An 18,612-nucleotide genomic window follows, 5' to 3' on the forward strand; every position below is an offset into this window, starting at 1 on the left:
CAAACAATGGAGCATCTACATACATCAAATAAACTATTCTCAATTTTAAGAATCAAATAGAACACAATAATAATGGGTAACTTTAACATGCCTCTGTCACCACGAGACAGATCCTCCAAACAAAAACTAAATGAAGAAGCTATAGAAGTAAAAAATACAATTGATAATTCAGACTTAATAAACATATATAGAATATTTCATCCATCAATGACTACACTTTCTTCTCAACAGCACACGGATCCTTCTCCAATATAGACTATGTTATGTAAGCTATCACATATGTTGGCATACAATTGTACTATTACCTTAATATATTTTTAATATCTGTAAAAAAAAAAAAAAAAAAAAAAAAAAAAAAAAAAAGTTGGACATAATGTGATGGACAAATAGGTGAAACGATTTTAGTTAAAACTGAGGATTCAGATCAGGTACCAGTATTGGCATTGTAGAAGAACTATTTTACGAGCACAACACACATCTTTTTTGCTTGGTTGACATTTCTTTTTCTTTATGAGGATGTTTGATATGTGATACAATTACTTGTAAAAAGAACTATATTCATCGTGTTCCTAGTAGTAGGGAAAAAAGTAAACTATAGATACACAAAAGCTAAATTTACCAGGGATATTTAGGTTTTGTGTTGGTGTATTTTTAGCAATGAAAATGACTATTAAGATACCCCCCCAAAAAAATAAAAACTGTAATTGAGAATAAAAATGAATAGACTTTAAATTTGTTCCCCAATGAAATGCAATGTTTTAACATACATTTTTTGGTAATGAAACTATTGCAACTATTTGTGTTGTCAAACTTTTAAATTATCCTTAAACATTTTGATAAAATTAGAGAAGTATTAAATATCATCAACTTTAGTCTTAAATATTATATTTAAAAATTCTAAATAGGTTAGGCATAATTTTTGAAATAGGAAGATTTTTTTAAATTTCAGTTAAGTATTGACATGAGTAATGTTATTTTCTACATTAATTTAACAAACATTTACATTTCAAAAAATTATTGTAGAACAAAATTATCGAACATTTTAAAAATATTATTTCTTCAAGTGGAAATCAGTGATTTTGTACTTGCCACTTGAAATTATATTTTGAGAATCTGAAGTTATCCTGAATTAAAACTATGAAGGGCATAAAAACATACTAAGAAAACAAACTTTTTAATGTTATTTATCATAAAAAATAAAATAATTTTTCTCACTTATTAGTGAAAATAAAAAGGAAATTGCTTATATAGTCACCTCATATAAATAATCTGTGCCTTACTTTGAATAATTAAACTCATATATCTGCAATCTTCAGGCTTTTGTTCATGCAATTTGAATAAGTACATAATTAATGCAAACCACATGGATATAGTTCATCTGCAGAACGGGAACCCTTTGCTTTCACTTCAGTGCTGTGTCTTAGTATATTGTTTCATACCTTTACTCTGAGCACAGAAGCAAACATTCTTGCATCTTCAGATACTCCTCCAATGTAGAATCTTTTCTGAAACACTGGGGGATGATTATTTTCATCCTGAATCTCAATGTATACTTTAGCTATATTACCTGGGAGACAAGAAATAAAACATTTTTATTAATAGTTATTCATTAGAAAAACAAGTGCATAGAAATAAACACTTATACTTACAATAAAAATCATTCCTAAATGGATGCCCAATTCCCCAAATCCACAGGATATCAATAATGACGCTTTTGTTATAATAATGTAAAATTTCCACTATTTCTTTTGGTTACAATGTCTTTATTTTAATTGATATAATGAATGCTAAAGTACTGTGCACTAAAGTACTGTGTGCGCTGCTATTTTTCCTTTTTTTCTTTTTTGGACTGGGGATTGAACTCAAGGGTAATTTACCACTAATCTACATCACCAGCCTTTTTGTTTTTGTTTTTGTTTTAATTAGTTAAACATGATAGTAGAATGCACTTTGATACATCATATATAATGGAGTATAATTTCTCATTCTTGTGGTTGTGCCTGATGTAGAATCACACTGGTCATATAGTTATATATGTACATAGGGTAAGAATGTCTGATTCACTCTGCTATCCTTCCAAATTTTTTAATTAATTAAATTAAAAAAAAATGAGACGGTGTTCCCTAAGATGATAAGGGCCTTACTTATTAACTTGCTGAAGCTGACCTTGAACTTGCCATTGGCCTGTCTGAGACTATGAGTCACTAGGATTACAGTGTGCAAACGTGCCTGGATTCAATGGTTCAAGTTCACAAACACTTCATACACATTACCAATTACATTAAAGCGGCAGATATATATAAACTCCTTCTGAAATAATAGACATTTCCATAAATCATGTATATCATATATTATTCTTATTTATAAAACTAGCAATAATAATCACCTCGTTTAAAACTACAATATAAGTTTTTTTTTTTTTTATTTGATACTGGGGATTGAACCAGGGTGCTTACCACTGAGACACATCCCCAGCCCTTTTTTATATTTTATTTAGAGACAGGGCCTCACTAAGTTGCTGAGGCTGGCTTTAATCTCCCAATCTTTTTGCCTCAGCTTACCTAAGGTGTTTGATTACAAGCATGTGCCATCACACCCAGCTTATTTTAAAAGTTAGAGACAATTGGGTGAATTGCTTACTGCTATAAAAGGAAAATAAGTTTTATCATGTAATAAGGACTGTTTGCATTAGAAGCTAACATTCAGTGAAAAAATGTAACTTAAAATATAATTATCATATGATTCATAAGTGCTACATTTTGCCATTTAAATCATATAAAGTATACCATAAAGAACACATTTCCTCTCAACTGTTAGAAACAGCCCCACATTATCCCATTAGTGAGAAAATGGCATCGGTCACTAGTCCAAAGGTGATGTTTCTGATACAAAAAGGATTCCAGTGTGTAAAAACAATGCCCAAGCCAGATAAAATGGAAAATAAATATTTATCAATTCTGCAAAAGTAGACTAAAATAAGCATTCCAATATGATGCCTAAGGAAACTATTCTGATGCATTTTAATTATGATCAAATATATGGCAATTGATCTACAAACTATTTATTAGAAATACCTATTTTTAATATTTTATCCTGTAATAAATGCCCTGTCTTAAGCTTTCAGTAATGAATACCAGCTAGTAGCATAGCCATACATAATGGCATACTGGATATCTGAATTGATTGAATAATTAATGAGGAACCTGTCTTAATAACAAAAAAGAAAGAAAGAGCTATTTTTTTCATTACTTTTTTTTAAATAATACAAACCCTAAGCTTTTGCCCATATCCTGTTGCTCCTCTTTTCATTTCCCTCTGCTTCATTTCTTTCTCACAATCCTTGAACTGAAAAAGCTAGAATAAAGAGGAGAAATTTGCTAGGTCGACAAAGAAGGGAAGTAAAGTTTGTGGCTGATTATGCTTCTCTGTTCTTCAGTTCTAGAGTCCTGGCTTGCCCTTCAGTTAGCTACCATCAATCATAGTTTATCCAAAATAAAATCCAATTTTATCTTATCAACATATCATTTTTACCACTAGAATCAAAGAAGTTAACAGCTACAAATTTAATATTTAAAGAAAGGGAGGAATCCTAAACTATATCACTTTTCTGATAACACATTTTTTCTCTGTCATTCACAAATACATAAAATTAAATCTGCTGTGCCTTTTTGGAATTCTGCATAAGATAGAGGTCTCAAAATCTAAACTAATTAAGGGTGTCATTATTCTTCATTAGATGGGTAATTTAAAATGCAAAAAATCACCAGCATGGTACCATATGATTGTAATCCCCAAGGTGTGGGAGGCTGAGGCAGGAGGATCACAAGTTCAAAGCCAGCTTTGGCAATTTTGGGAGGCCCTAGTAATTTAGCGAGACTCTGTCTAAAAATAAAATGTAAAAAGGGCTGGGGTTTTTACTCAGTGGTTGAGCACCCCAGTGTGCTTACGGTAGTGTTTAAGCCCTGGTACCAAAAAAAAATTAGAAAAAAAAAAGGAAAAGTTTACAAACTCAAATTTTATATATCTGCCTCATAAACAAGTAAATATGTTCTTTTTTAATATTTGTTTTTTAATTGTATTTGTACACAATACCTTTATTCACTTATTTATTTTTATGGAGTGCTGAGGATCGAACCAAGGGTCCCACATGTGCATGGCAAGAGCTCTACCTCTGAGCCACAACCCCGGCCCTTAAATATGCTCTTAATAAATATTTCTTGTGTCATTTTTATCACAACCCCTTAGATTCCCATGTATGCAAGTCTTTTGGTGCTTTGTGTGTGTGATTATACATCACCTGCTTCCCTTGTCATCTTTTTCCAATGTGTTCTGCATTCTGACATCACAGTGACTTTACTAAATACAAGTATGACTCTTTAAATCAAATCAAGTATTAAAATTAACAGTCATTCATTTTTTCATTCTATTAATTGATTATTTATTCAATATATCTTTTGAGGGACTGTCTTACATGAGCCACTCTAGATATTACTATGTGGAACAAGAAATAAAAGTTATGATTTTTTTAAATTAAAAACATAAAAAATCCATATCAAAAAGTTAGCATGAAACAGAAGGCTCTTAAAATTCTTACATGGTTATCTGGTTCTATTTGTATTACCCTCTGAACATTTTTACCACTGACAGATAATGTGAGCAATGCTGTGGATATGACTGTGTATGTACATGCACATCCTCCTTCTTCCCCTATGTAGAGATCACCACAAACCTTCCACAAACCACAGTGTGAGCCATTTCTAAGATCCAATAGAGTCTTGAAATCTCTCTGAAATTTTTGAGTTTGAAGGAATAGGGAGCAGGACAGTTTATGTCAATATTCCCCTGCCTTCTCCCAAAGAAATTGAAAAATAAAGAAGGAGAATTTGCTTGTCTTTAGATAGGTAGTAAGTATTTGAGTATGCTTTTCCATCTAAAACCACAAGGATTAACATTTCACTGAGACAATTGCAAAACTTTCTAAATATTTACAAAACTTGGTGTTAAAAATATAGTGATAAAATGGGACTAAGGAATGAAAATCTGCATCCAAACCATATAAAAAAATAGTGGGTAATTTGACTGAAATTAAATTAGTCACATTTAAAAATGGACTAAGGAAGTGTTTTCATATGCCCATAGTTGAAAACATCCCTCACCTTCACCTCATAAAAGCATAAAATATTTAGAAATAGTATGAATGCAATCTGAGAAATTTTATTTCCATATAATTGAATGCTTCTGATACTTGTAAAGCTAACTAGATTTTTACTAGCACAGAAAGAGGTGACTGTGCTCTGATCCACATGTTGGAATTATATATGTTAAGTACATCTAAATTATGTTTCATTCACATGTTGAAATATTACAAAATCATTAAAATAATGTTTTTGAAGAATATTCAATGACAGAAAAATATTTTGGATACAATACCAAGTATAAAGAGTAAGGCCATGATTTTAAACAAAGCACATATTATTAAAATTTGTACATATGTGTGTGAATGCATAGCAATAACTGGGAAACATGGAATTTTTTAAATAGTAAAAATGTACAATTATATATCATCTTAATTTTCTTCATTATACATTTTCTCTAATTTTATTCTTATTACTTTTCTCAATAAGGAAAAAATAATGTAAAGTTGGAAAACTGGAAGTGTAAAGAAAACAAAAGTTATAAAACAATGCATGCAAAAAATTAAAAATATATATATTTAAATAGACTTCATTGGGTTCTTTCTACACTTTTCTAAAATGTCACCATTGTTATCTGAATAGTCTGGGAATACCTACTATATATCTTTATTTTTTCTGAATCAAGAAGCCTGGCTGAAAGCATACATTTTTCCCCCCTGAAATAAATAAGAATTTGCATTCTACTTTGCTTATTTGTAAGAAGACATTTTCTAAGGTACATGTTATTTACTTGTGAAGATTTAACCACAAAACAATGACTAAATAGATAAGTGATTGTGCAAAAGATAACCTAATTATCTGTATATCTTCACTTAGTTCATTAGTCATGTGGCATACAAAGTATTAAATAATTGTATTTTTGCAGAAATTTTAGAAGCAATTTAAAGTGAAGTAATTTAATTATAACTATTTAATGCCATTATCCCCACTTAATGTAGTTTTTGAAAAATATTTAATGAATACTTATCAACTAGGGGTTCATATTTCTTGTAATAGGCCATTCAATCCAAATATTTTGCTGAATCCACTGAACACAATTTTTGAAGCAACAAAGCTTTGTAAATTTTGAAAGCTCAGGTAATCAGCTACTTGTATTTTGGGGGACCAGTCAGTAAAAATAGAAATTAAAACTTTCATTATGATAGAAAGTAAAAATCTAGCACTGTAACTTTTAAATAATAGCCCACTCTTCACACAATTCTCCATATCACCCACCCAAGCTTTCTAGTTAAACACAAGTGAGTCTAAATATTTTTTTTTGAAATGGTAGAGTAGTTTTGTGGTTCTTGTGTGTGTGTTCATGTGTATGGGTATTTTTTATTTATTTGTTTGTTTTCTTTTTTTTTTCTGGCTATTAACATCACTTTCTGCTTTATTTTGGATGTAGATTTCTATTTTCCCTCCAGAATTACTATTATCTTCACACTTCATGGGATATAAGTGGGACTGTAAATTACTGTATGGAAAAAAATTACAAAATTGAGTCACTGGCCTGGTTCAAGTGTACTCTCCAGTTGACCTCCAGCCAAGAGGAAATAATTCAACCTTGGTCATGAAGATTCCCTTCCCTTCAAAGTTTCCACTCTTGAGCTGACTGCCACTTGCTTGTCTTTGACTCCAGCTGTCTTGGTAGAACTGCCTCAAAAAAAATGTCTATTTGGGATTCTAATATTGCTGAATTTTCCCGGTCTTTGTCCTGCCTTAGATCCTATTCAGGTTTTGTTTTGATAACGCAAGCTAAGGAGTGTTCTGGTAAATTCTTCTTGGTATGAAAGTGGGTTAGGTTGTTTCCAACTAAATATCCACTCCAAGAGCCATCAGGAATGACCATACCTGGGAAAGTAGTTCATATCTATGTACAGAAAAGGGTTGGAATTTCCCTCCCAAGTTACTGAAAAACTTAGATGACGGAAATTTCCATTCTGTGTTGCAGCATTTAATCTAGTACTAAATTTTAGTATATTTCTCATTAATACCATGCATAATTGCATTTATCTTGACCACTATTTTGGGGAAAAATATTTGTAATTTTGAATACATAAAATTTGATTATCAATCAAGAAAGTGGAACCCAAATCTAAAGAGCCCAAAAGATAACTTGATTAGTCTCCTAACATTTCACAACCTACAACCATTGGGTATTCACAGAATTCAGAGCAATTATAATAGCTCTTTAAGTGCTTCCTGTGTTCCCATAAGTACTTTGTAAACATTATCACACTTAAAATTCTCAGTTTATGATATATAGACATATTTAGTCTAATAGAAAAGTTACAAATTCTAAAATTTACAAAAATTGAGAAAGATAATAGCTGGAAAAATCAGGAAAATTTCAGGCTTATATAATAGTAAAGTCAGAAATGTTAAACAATTAGTTGAATACAACTTTTTCAGCATCTGCATTTTTTCAGTTGCTGTATTAAGGTAATTTTTAACAGTAACAACTTACTTGTTAAGTTATCTGAGTTATAAAAGTTTTGGTAAAACTGATTTTTAATGATAAAGTCTCTTTACTGCCATCTATATTTAGTATTTATGCACTATCATCTAACATAAACAAAATTGAGTCCCTGGCCTGGTTCAGGCTCCTAACATTTTTATGCATTTTAATAAAGCATAAAACTTAAACACAACAATCTTTGCCTAGGAATCTTGATGGTAAGAATATGCTGTAAATAAAGAACTGAGCACAGCTTACAGAATGGAAAGTGACAGCATTTAAAATAATGATTTTCTTTGAACTGCTTGTCTGTAATTATTTTTTTAAGATATTACATAGGGGACTAATTAGGTACAAGATACGACTAGGGATAAAAACATGAACAAGATTGATTAATTGAGCTTACAAAAGTTACTAGGAATAGAAAAATAAGTTAGATTTGAAAGGATTGACTACTAGATTTGTTTTCTGAATAATGATTAAAAAGAATGACAAGATACATTTATGCTTCTTATCTTTGAATCATAAAATTCTCATTTTCTGCCTTTGTATTGACATAATTTGTGAACTAAATTCAAATACATGTTTCATAAAAATGTAAACATTAATAAAATCAGAAAAGTTTTAAAAATCAAATTAAATTTTAATTTTTTGTCTTTTATGAAGATAAAATCAGGAAATTCTTTATCTAGGCATATTCGTTTCCCTGTTTTCTTGAACTTATCAGCCTTTAAAAAGAAAAAAAATAATAATTGGCATTAACTGTTGTCACTGAGACCCAACTAAGTACCATCCAAAATACTTTCCTTTGTCCTTATATTTTTTGAATATCTGGAATATCTGATGTTCTAGTCATTTTCTGACTTTCTTACTTTTTAAATATTTAGGGATTGAACCCAGAGACTTCGGCATGCAGGTGATTTACCACTAAATTATATCCCCAGTCCCTTTTATTCTTTATTTGATTCTGAAAGAGGGTCTTGCAAAATTCCTGAGCGGCCTTGAACTTTGATCCTCTGCAAAGCCTCCAGAGTAAATGGGATTACACGTGTGTCGTGTGTGCCACTATGGCCTGGTTTCCATTCTCCAGGGATTGAACTCAGGGGCACTGGACCACTGAACCACATCCCCAGCCCTATTTTGTATTTTATTTAGAGACAGGATCTCACTGAGTTTCTCAGTGCCTTGCTTTTGCTGAGGCTGGCTTGAAACTCAAGATCCTCCTGCCTCAGCCTCCCCTGTCTTTGGGATTATAGGAGTGCACCACCATGCTTAGCTCTCTGCCTTTTTTGATCCCCTCCTCTACTGTGGCTGACAGGCCATCATTATACAAATTTTACTTTTCTCCACTGAGCTCTTCAATGACTATTTAGTCATTCAATCTAGTGAGACAAAGCCAGATGGCTCTGGGAACTTGATATTTTTCAACAGTCTATAAGTAAGTCTTTGAATCTGAGTTAACTTAGTGATTGCAAACAGCACTTCATGATTGGCTTCTGCTTTAAGATCATTCATTTACTTGACCAAAAAGATCCCACTGTTAGAAGCACAGTCAGTTTTCCTCTTATTCTTTTTTCCAGATTCCTTCTAAATATGTAAAAGAAGAGTATTTTTTTGTGTGTGTGTCCTGGCTTTGAGCCCTTTTAGGGAAAAAGGGGTGGTAACCAGGGATTGAATTTAAGTGCATAAGTGCTGAGCCACATCTCCAGCCCTTTTGTTAATATTTTATTTTGGTACAGGATCTCACTAAATTCGTTGGGGCTTCACTAAATTTTGAGACTGGTTTCAATCTCGTGATCCTCCTGCCTCAGCTTTCTGACCTGGGATTACAGGTGTGCTCCATCAGGCCTGGAGGTTTTAATCCTTCTTATGGTGTGTTCAGTAGGTCTGTGGAAACTCAATTATTCTCTCTGTGGATTTTAGGTCATATCTTCCAAGATTAAAAGTATAAAAAAGTTCAGATCTAACCTATTCTTTTAGTTTTCATTTTCTCTCTTTCCAAGATATAGCACATGCTGCACTAATTTTTTCATGTTACTGAGAAAAAATATAAAACTAAAATATAAAATGAATGTATCCATTCATTCTCTGTACCAGTATTTCAAATATTTGTAAAGCAACAAAAAAGCAAACGAACAAAAACAGAGGGCACATTTTATTTAGACTTACATTTTCTATTTCTAAATATCTTAATTCAGTTTATGGAAAGAACACAAAAATTATTATTTTAAACAAACATCTATATTGAGTATCATCAAGTAGTTTAAAGATCGTATTTTAAGAATATACTTTATGATGTCTTTTACTCATTTACTTCCCAATTTCTCTTCTTTACTAATTTTTTGTTATATCTATGATACTCACTATTCTCTAGATATCAGAAAAATTCTCTCCCCCAAGGTTTTACTTCTAATAGTCTCCCTAAATTCTTTCTTTCTGCTTCCACCTATCCTAATCAGAATGGAACAACTTATACAAAACCAGTTATTATTTCAAGTTTCCCTCTCCTATCTCAATCAAGAAACTATTTAGTCTACCATGGAAATTCTATGGAAATTCTTCAGTCTCAAATCCTCCATGTCTGTGTCTCTCATATATTAGTTGATCACATGCTTCTTCATGATGCTATATATTTTTCTACTCAAGTATCATAGTATCTCCACTAAAATATGGACTCCTTAAGACAAAGATCTCATTATGTAGATAGTTGAGATAGTACTATGCGTATCAAAAGCTGAACATTTATTAGTAAATTTAACATTCTTCATGACCTGTATGACATGAAAACAATACTTCAGGGGCCACGTGATGGGAAACAAAAATCATATTAGATATGTCCCCCAAATAAAAGTCATGTCTCTTGTATAAATCATTCTGATTGTACATAATTGAAATCAAGGACATTAGTCTTAGTAGAGTAATAAAAATTAGATGACCCCAAAAGCCTTCACCAATCCATGTAATATAACCTAAGATAATGGCAGGAAACCTCATTTTAGGATCAAAAATGCTGAGTCTCAGTCACTCTTGGTGTACATATATTTGCTACTTTTTTCCTGCAATGCCCTACATTTGGTTATTTGACTTTGTAGTTAGGATTTAATTATCACTTCATATGTTTCACTCATTAAATGCCTGTAAATCATATACAATTCATAGTTCACAAGAGGAACTATAAAATTATGATGCTATTAATTATTCCAGGGGGGAAATTATATAAGTTTTGTCCAGTTATTCATAACAAGATATGATTAGATGTAATATGAGCTTTCATATAAATAATAAATGTCAAAAAGATAAGTTTGAAGATCTGCAGGTATGGCTCAGTAGTAGACTATATGCCTAACATATGTGAGGCCCTGTGTTTAATCTCCATCAGCAAAACCAAAACCAAAATGTAAAGCTCAGGAGAGAAATAAATCATTGAGAGCATTTTTTGACAGAAAATATTATCACATGGAATTAATGTCATTTACTAGACAAATTCTGTATTGTGTAGTCAACTGTCCCCTGAAATGTAACTTCTCTTCCATAATGATATTTATATGACCCTCTCTTTTAGGATTCATCTCAAATGTTATCTTTTCTGATCATCCATAGAGCACCTGGGATTCTATGATGAAAACTGGGATAATATAAAATTGAATAATATCACATCCTTGCCTTTGAGAAGAAATCACAGGCGAGATGTATTTTTTCTCGTGTATTTTTTTTTCCCAAGTTACAAAAATTGGATGACTTAAACTGAGTCTTGTAGAATAATTGGGAGTGGAACAGGAAAACAATGAAGGACATTTTCAAAAGAAAGAACAATGCAAGGAAAGACATTAAGGTATAGTAATTCCTTGAAATTAAGTGAAAATAAATCAATATGCAAATTGAGAAAAGTAGTGACCTAGAAGATGTCTAGCAGTATTGAAAGATCCACTAAAGTTGAGACAATGAATCTTCTGAAGATTCATTTCTATTTACATTCCTTTTAAAAATAACTTTTCTTGTACTTCGTTCTCATTATTTAAACATAATGCTGAAATTTAGTTTTGTTTAGATAATGGGAATTTTTTTATTTTTCCTGGAAACAAAGAATCAGTGAGTTCAGCTACTTATTACTACTGCTCAAAATAAAACATTAAGAGAAAGATTTGACTATCCATTTTCCATAATGAGTCAAATAAGTAAAAACAAATATAATAACTACATGCAATATTTAGCAAATTATTAAAAAAAAGAGTTCTTCTTACTTTGCAGTTGAGACAAAATCATGATTAAGTAACAATAGACAAAATGTCCAGTGCTAGAACCCATAAACAATAATAAAGAATTAAGGTGATTTAGCATAAAATTCTGCTAAATTCTCCTGTTATTTTCTATGGGTAAAATTTATTTTATGCATGTGTTGTTCACATAGTTGCTTCAATTTTCTGTGTCTATAAATGACAATATTTAAATGACATATATGATTTAACAGATTTCAGTCCTGTGCTAGTTTCTTGTGCATTAAATAGGGTTTAGTTTGTTTCTATTGAAGTAGGAGTTCTTTGTGAAGCAAGAGATATAGAGTTTCCATTGTGTGGTTCTAGAGCCTCATGATGAATAAAATGATTGCTACTTTAAAAGCAGCATATAAGTTTGCAAAAATATTTCATATTCAATAAATGATCTTGACTTTGAAACTCATTTTAAATTTGGACTAAAGTAGCTTAGGAGAAATTTTAAATTATTGGCCTGGGGTTATAGACAGTGTTAGAGCACTTGCTTGCCTAACAGACACAAGACCCCAGGTTCCATCTCCAGCACTGCAAATGGAAAAAAAAAATAAAGTGTGAAATTTAAGTTCTTAACTATACATTACTTCTATTAATTAGAAAAATATCCTCAAGAAGGAAACAAATTACATCTTCTGATTTTAGAGCTGGGCATAACTAAAGGCATAATTAAAGAGAAATGTTTTATGTACTTCTAACCTCTTATATACTTTAATTTTTACAGAAGCAATATAAAATGCTTTTTTCATGAAACATGATTTTCTTTATATCATATATGCAGAAATATACAATCATAATTTGTCATCTAGTTTAAAAAGGTTGATCAAACATTATTGCTATTGTTTTACAGACCAATTTGGGAGTCAACAAAATAGCATTGTCTCAATGTACTTCGTTTTATAAATGTATTAATAAAATCTTAACCATTTTTAAATCACATTTCTAAGAAAATTTATTCTTGACAATGTAGTGCTTTGGGGGTAAATATTTTTATGCCATGAGTATTCTGAAGTAAATCTTTGTTTCATTAAAATATAATTTTTTCAAATCTATGTTAAATATGATGCATTGAATGTTTGATACAAAAATACGATGACATTAAATTAATCTTTATAAACTGGTTTCCAAGTTTTAAAGTAATAAATTATCAATGAAGTTTCCAGAACTGTGGCCATGCAACTATACCACAAATATAAGGCATGCATCATTCCTGGGAATTTAGGATGAAAAATATATAATGTGACATACTTCAATATTGTTAGTCATATTATATGAAAAATGTTTTTGCAAGTCAGTCAATAACAAGTAAAGAGTCATTAGCATTATTTGTCATAGGCCTTCTGTTTGAAAACAGAAAAGTCAAGTAAATGAAATGTATTACAAGCTTGTACCCTAAAGCTAAAACCATAAAATGAAATCAATGGCATTTGAGTTGTTTTTTATCACCAGTTTAAGCTTTATCTTAATTGTTCTGTCATTTATTCTCAATTGAAAGTCTACTTATTGAATCAAAACACAATGACATATTTATAAGAAGCTTTGCTTTTCTCTTTCACATTTAAAGATAATTATACTTTTACTATGAAACAAAAATTGCTTCTTCAGTTGTGGAATTATATAAATCAATCTAAGTCATAAAGTTGCATTGATTGCATTTTTAGTACATAAAAATTAAAAGCATAGAGGTAGCTTTGTGGTAGAAAAAAAAAATACTGATGTAAGTTTCTATAGAGATTCTCCTCAATTCAGGATCCTTTTTGAGACAAATAACATTTTACTTTGTGAACTCAGTAGACATTGAGGTGGTCTGGAGAGATAAAGCATGTGAACAAAAACAAAATGAATCACATAATTTTGAAGTAATATATTAGAAAGAACAATGCATGTATGTCTATCTTTCCCTGGTAAACTGAAGATAATCATTTAATTGAAATTAGTGGTCATTAAGGCAGCCAAAAAAGTAAATGTGGATACCTGTCAATTGAGACTAAAAAGGAAATAAGAAAGATTAAAACTGGGAACAGGACCAGAGAGTTCATAATGAAGACAAAAGAATGAACACTTTATTTCAGGCTTTATTGGATGCAGAGAGATCCCCAAAGGACTTCAGAGTAGTCCTTACAATATCAAGGACTGTGAGCTTCGAAGCACATTATCTTGTTTGAAACAGTGGACTGACTCTATCTGTAGAAATGACTACCTAAATGACTGTAACAAAAAGGCTACAGATCCAGGTTGATGAGGTGGAGTAGGCAGAGCTGATGTTCAATTAGCAAAGTCAGATATGATATGGATTGCATGATGATACAGTTGCTGCATATTTGCATAACATTAGTCTGATACTAAAACCCTTCACAATCTAGGCTTAATTTTTCAGACTTATTCATAAATTGGACATATCTTCCTGTTTCCTCTTTTTGAATCTCCCTCCTCCTGAGTTCATTGGCAGCTTGGATTTTTTTTTTCCAACCACTCAGACAAGCCATTATCTGACCTCGAAATTGAGGAGGAAGTGTAAGTAAGGTTTACAGAGAAGTTTCTACTTAAATTTTGCAGTTATGAAATGTTTAAATACTCCTGGTCAGCCCTGTGTTTAAAAACAATGTTGTCAAAGGGGGTGCTTTCAGAATCAATGGGCTCCTGCCCCAACTTAATTTTGGCAGTGTAATTCCAGCTTGACATTTTAGGATGAATTCAGAGTTGGTCTCTAGTTTTTGCCTCTAGCAACATTATCACACATTCAGGTGATCCTACTTAACAGGATCTAAGAAAACTAGCATTCACATGTGTCCCAAATCTGGACCTTGGATCATATTTACAGGTTGTCTGTCTACACATTTCTAGGAGTACGACTTATTTAGATGTGGCTGCAATTCCGCTTGACAACAGTCATCATAAAATTATTGCTTCATCTTTTTCCCTCTAGGTTTACCTGGTAGGTCTCAAACATGAATTCATGTTGCCCTGCAAACATAGACAGTGTTTTTACTGTAATATGCAACATTAAACTTCAAATGGAAATGTATATAATATTCCACAATTCTTCTTTTAGGGGGAATGAGTGTGTTGTAGAAAAGAATTTAAGTACAATTTTCCCTCCAAAGAAATATGTCACAGGGTAATTTCTGGATTTCCATTTACTGAGAGACTGACAAGGAGGAGGCTCAGCACGTTTATTATGTAGGTTTAAACATCAAAAGGATTTATTGTGGGAATGCTTCTTCAAGATAAACAAAACCAAAGTGGGTAAAACAGTCCCATTAGGGCTTATCAACTTGCAGCCATAACTCTTTACTTCTGGGCAGCTGGTTTTTGAATCCAAGGCTATTGAACTTATAAATTTTGTAGCTAGCACAGAATCTCCTATGAGCAGGGCATCACCATCAACTGGGCAGTTTTTGATGGGCAGCTTCACACTGAGAAAAAGGGGGGGTGTTGCCTCTGTCTTTGGGCAATTTAAAGTAATGATTCATTCACCATTCCCAGCACAGAATCAATGTACACAGGATCAAAGCACTGGAGGCATGGTTTTCAGGCATATATTTTATATCTGGCAAATAGAGTGTCTATCTATTTTTCATCATGCATCAATACATTCGTGCATTTACATCTTTATTATATTATGTACTACTTCCAAACATGATTAATGATAATGATGAAGCTAGCAGTAAAGAAAGGTAACATATACAGAAGCCCTGGATGAAAAGCCTAAAGCAAGTGAGGGAAAATTTGATTCGCAAACTAGCCCAAGCCCCCTTCAGTAAATGAGGTTTTACAGGAGCACAGACCCACCCTCTATTTTCATGTTGCTTCTCCCCATTTTTAAGCTACAACAGAAATGAGTATTATAGTTGCAAAGAGATGATATGGTCATAAACCAAAAATATGTTATCTCAGGGGTCCTACTTGGAACATGATAGAGAATCAACCCAAATTTTGAAAACCAGTAAATAAGCAAAAAAATTCTGTCTTTCCTATGGGAACTGGACATTAAGTTAACCAAATATTTGAGAAAGAAAAATTTCTCTTTAAAGCAGTATTTTGACTAGTGTATACTGAATAACTGAAATGAAGTAATCAATTGTCTAGGAATGACTATAAGTCACAAAAAGATAACCAAAGAGACTTAATGTCTAAGAAGTAAAAACTATGATTTATTTATTAAAAAAAAGAAAAAGTACCTAGATCAGTCCAGCCTCCAAGTCTAAATACAGATTTACTGAAATAAAGAAGGCAGAGAAAAATATGAAACAATTTCTTCACAATGTAGTCATCAAAATCCAGTTTCCAGAAATCTATTTTCTTAAACAAATAAATATAAGGGATAATAAAAGAAGATCTAAAAGCCTCCACCAGAAGACTGCTAGAATGAATAAATAAATTCAGCAAAGTAGCAGGTTAAAAAAATCAACATACAAAAATCAGTAGTTTTCCTGTACAATAATAGTGAATCTTCCAAGAAAAAAAAATTCAGGAAAATAGTCATATTAAAAATAGCCTTAAAAATAAAGAAAGTGCCTAGGAATAAGTAGAACCAAGAAGACGAATACCTCTGCAATGAAAACTACAGAACACTGAAAAGGAAAGTGAAGAAGACATAAGAAGATGGAAAAACCTCCCATGTTTATGGTCAGGAAGAAATAATATTGCTACAATATCCATATTATCAAAGGCAATATACAGATTCAATGTAATTTACCATCAAAATGCCAATGATAATCTTCACAGACCTAGAAAAAATAGTTCTAAAATTCATTTAGAAATATAAAAGATCCAGAAAAGCCACAGAAATTTTAAGCCAAAAGAGCAATTCTGGAGGCATCACAATACCTGACTTTAAATTATCCTACAGATCTTCTCCTTAACAAAGGAAACAAAAACATACTTTGGATAAAAGACAGTCTGTTTTCCAAATAGTGCTTGGAAAACTGGTTACCCATATGTAGAAGATAAGACTAGATCCTTGCCTACAAAAACATCAACTCAGAATAGATCAAACACCTGGGAATTAGACCAGAAATTCTGCAACCAGAACAATACATGCATACCTATGTTTATAGCAGCACAATTTACAATAGTCAAATTATAAAATAAGTATAGGTATTCATCAACAGATGAATGAAAAAAGAAATTGCTGATATGTACAAACAATGGAGATTGTTTTTTCAGCCATAAAGCAGAATGAAATTATGTCATTTGTAAGAAAATAGATATAACTTGAGAAAATTATGTTTAGCAAAATCAATCAACCTAAAACCTCCAAAATAATCCAACCTCAGAAACTTCAGGGTTGATTATTTTCCTTCATGTGGAAGACAGAAAAAAAGCAAAAAAGAGGTGGTGGTGAGAAATCTCAAAATCAAATGGAGGTTAGTAGAGAAATAAGGGAAAAAGGGAAGGCCAGGGAGGGAAAGCAAGGAAATACTAGAGAATGATACTGGTCAAATTAGATTATTATATCATGTGTATGTATGATATGTAATAACAAGTCCCACCATTATGTATAATTATAATATACAAATAAAATATTTTAAAACTGTATCCTAAAGAAAAATCAAGGAAAATGAAATATCAGTAGCAGTGATGAAGCCTACAGATTAAATGAGACATAAGAGATCTATTGATAGGTCATAATGAGTAGACCATTTTTGAATTTTGTTGAAAATAAATTATTAATATGAATACTGACTACATACATGTTGGCATTGGAAATTTTTTGCTAATTTTGATGAAGTTATCATAAAATTATTAAAATTAAGTTTTAACAGTTCTCATCTTTGAAAGACATATATCAAAATATTTAGAGTGTAATGTTGTATCTCTGAGCAGTTTCAGAATAATGCAGTAGGGAGAAGTTTGGAATGGATGTAGAACTATTTCTCAGCACATGTTAACCTTGAGATGGGTAATTGATACATGAAGATTCATTGTAATTGTCTCTGTAATATGTATATATATGCTTGAAATGTTTCATACTTTGATCCCCTGCACTGAAAACACACATTTCATACTGAAAGGTTAAGATGTTTTAAATATTCCTAGCCTTGAATTTATTAAAGGAGCTTTAAATTTTTCTATTTAAATTATTAATTTTTATTTAAATATTAAATTCAGTTAGAGTACAGTTGTAAAATTTACTTTGAAAATTATGTTGTTATGATAAAGAATTTACACTATAATACTTTTTTAATGAATAAAACTTCTTACTTTTATTGCCTTTGTTCATATGATATATGGTAGAGCTAAAGACCACAGGGTAGCTAATTCTGAAGCAAAGAAGAACCTTCAGACAACTAATTAATTAACCTCAATTTACATAATGCTTAGTATTTGCATAGCTAATGGGCTAGGGATTGATTGCAAGCCATTAACAGTTATTAGTAAATGAAACTATGTTTGAAAAATATGAGTTCGTATTTCAAGTTTTAGGGGCAAAAGTCAGTTATGAGATGTTAACAAAATTCAGAGCATCAGGCATTAAACAAACTAACATTTAGCTTTATAGATTTCATGCATTTCTGAAAGGATAATTCTGAATGTGCTAATTGATCTCACCTCTATGCATACAGAGGCACATACAAATATACATGTGTATGTTAGGTAAACTTTCATTAGCCTTACAATTATATTTAAATTACAGTAATGGGAGCTAGTTTTGTTATATTTAACTCTAAGAACTTCCTATATCTCTATTCCTAAAAATCACAGGTCT

General features: G+C 31.4%; 1 protein-coding gene across 17 annotated transcripts in view; it reads right to left on the reverse strand.

Moving 5' to 3' along the window:
* Window positions 1-18,612, reverse strand: part of Pcdh15 (protocadherin related 15) — a 716,528-nt gene that overhangs the window by 102,439 nt on the left and 595,477 nt on the right. For all 17 annotated transcript variants that reach the window (XM_077799359.1, XM_077799358.1, XM_077799357.1 and 14 more), the window contains one exon: window positions 1,440-1,567. In XM_077799359.1, the coding sequence (XP_077655485.1) occupies window positions 1,440-1,567 (128 nt within the window). The remainder of the gene's footprint in view (window positions 1-1,439; window positions 1,568-18,612) is intronic.

This window comes from Urocitellus parryii, chromosome 5, assembly GCF_045843805.1.
Source record: "Urocitellus parryii isolate mUroPar1 chromosome 5, mUroPar1.hap1, whole genome shotgun sequence".
Lineage (NCBI taxonomy): Eukaryota > Metazoa > Chordata > Mammalia > Rodentia > Sciuridae > Urocitellus > Urocitellus parryii.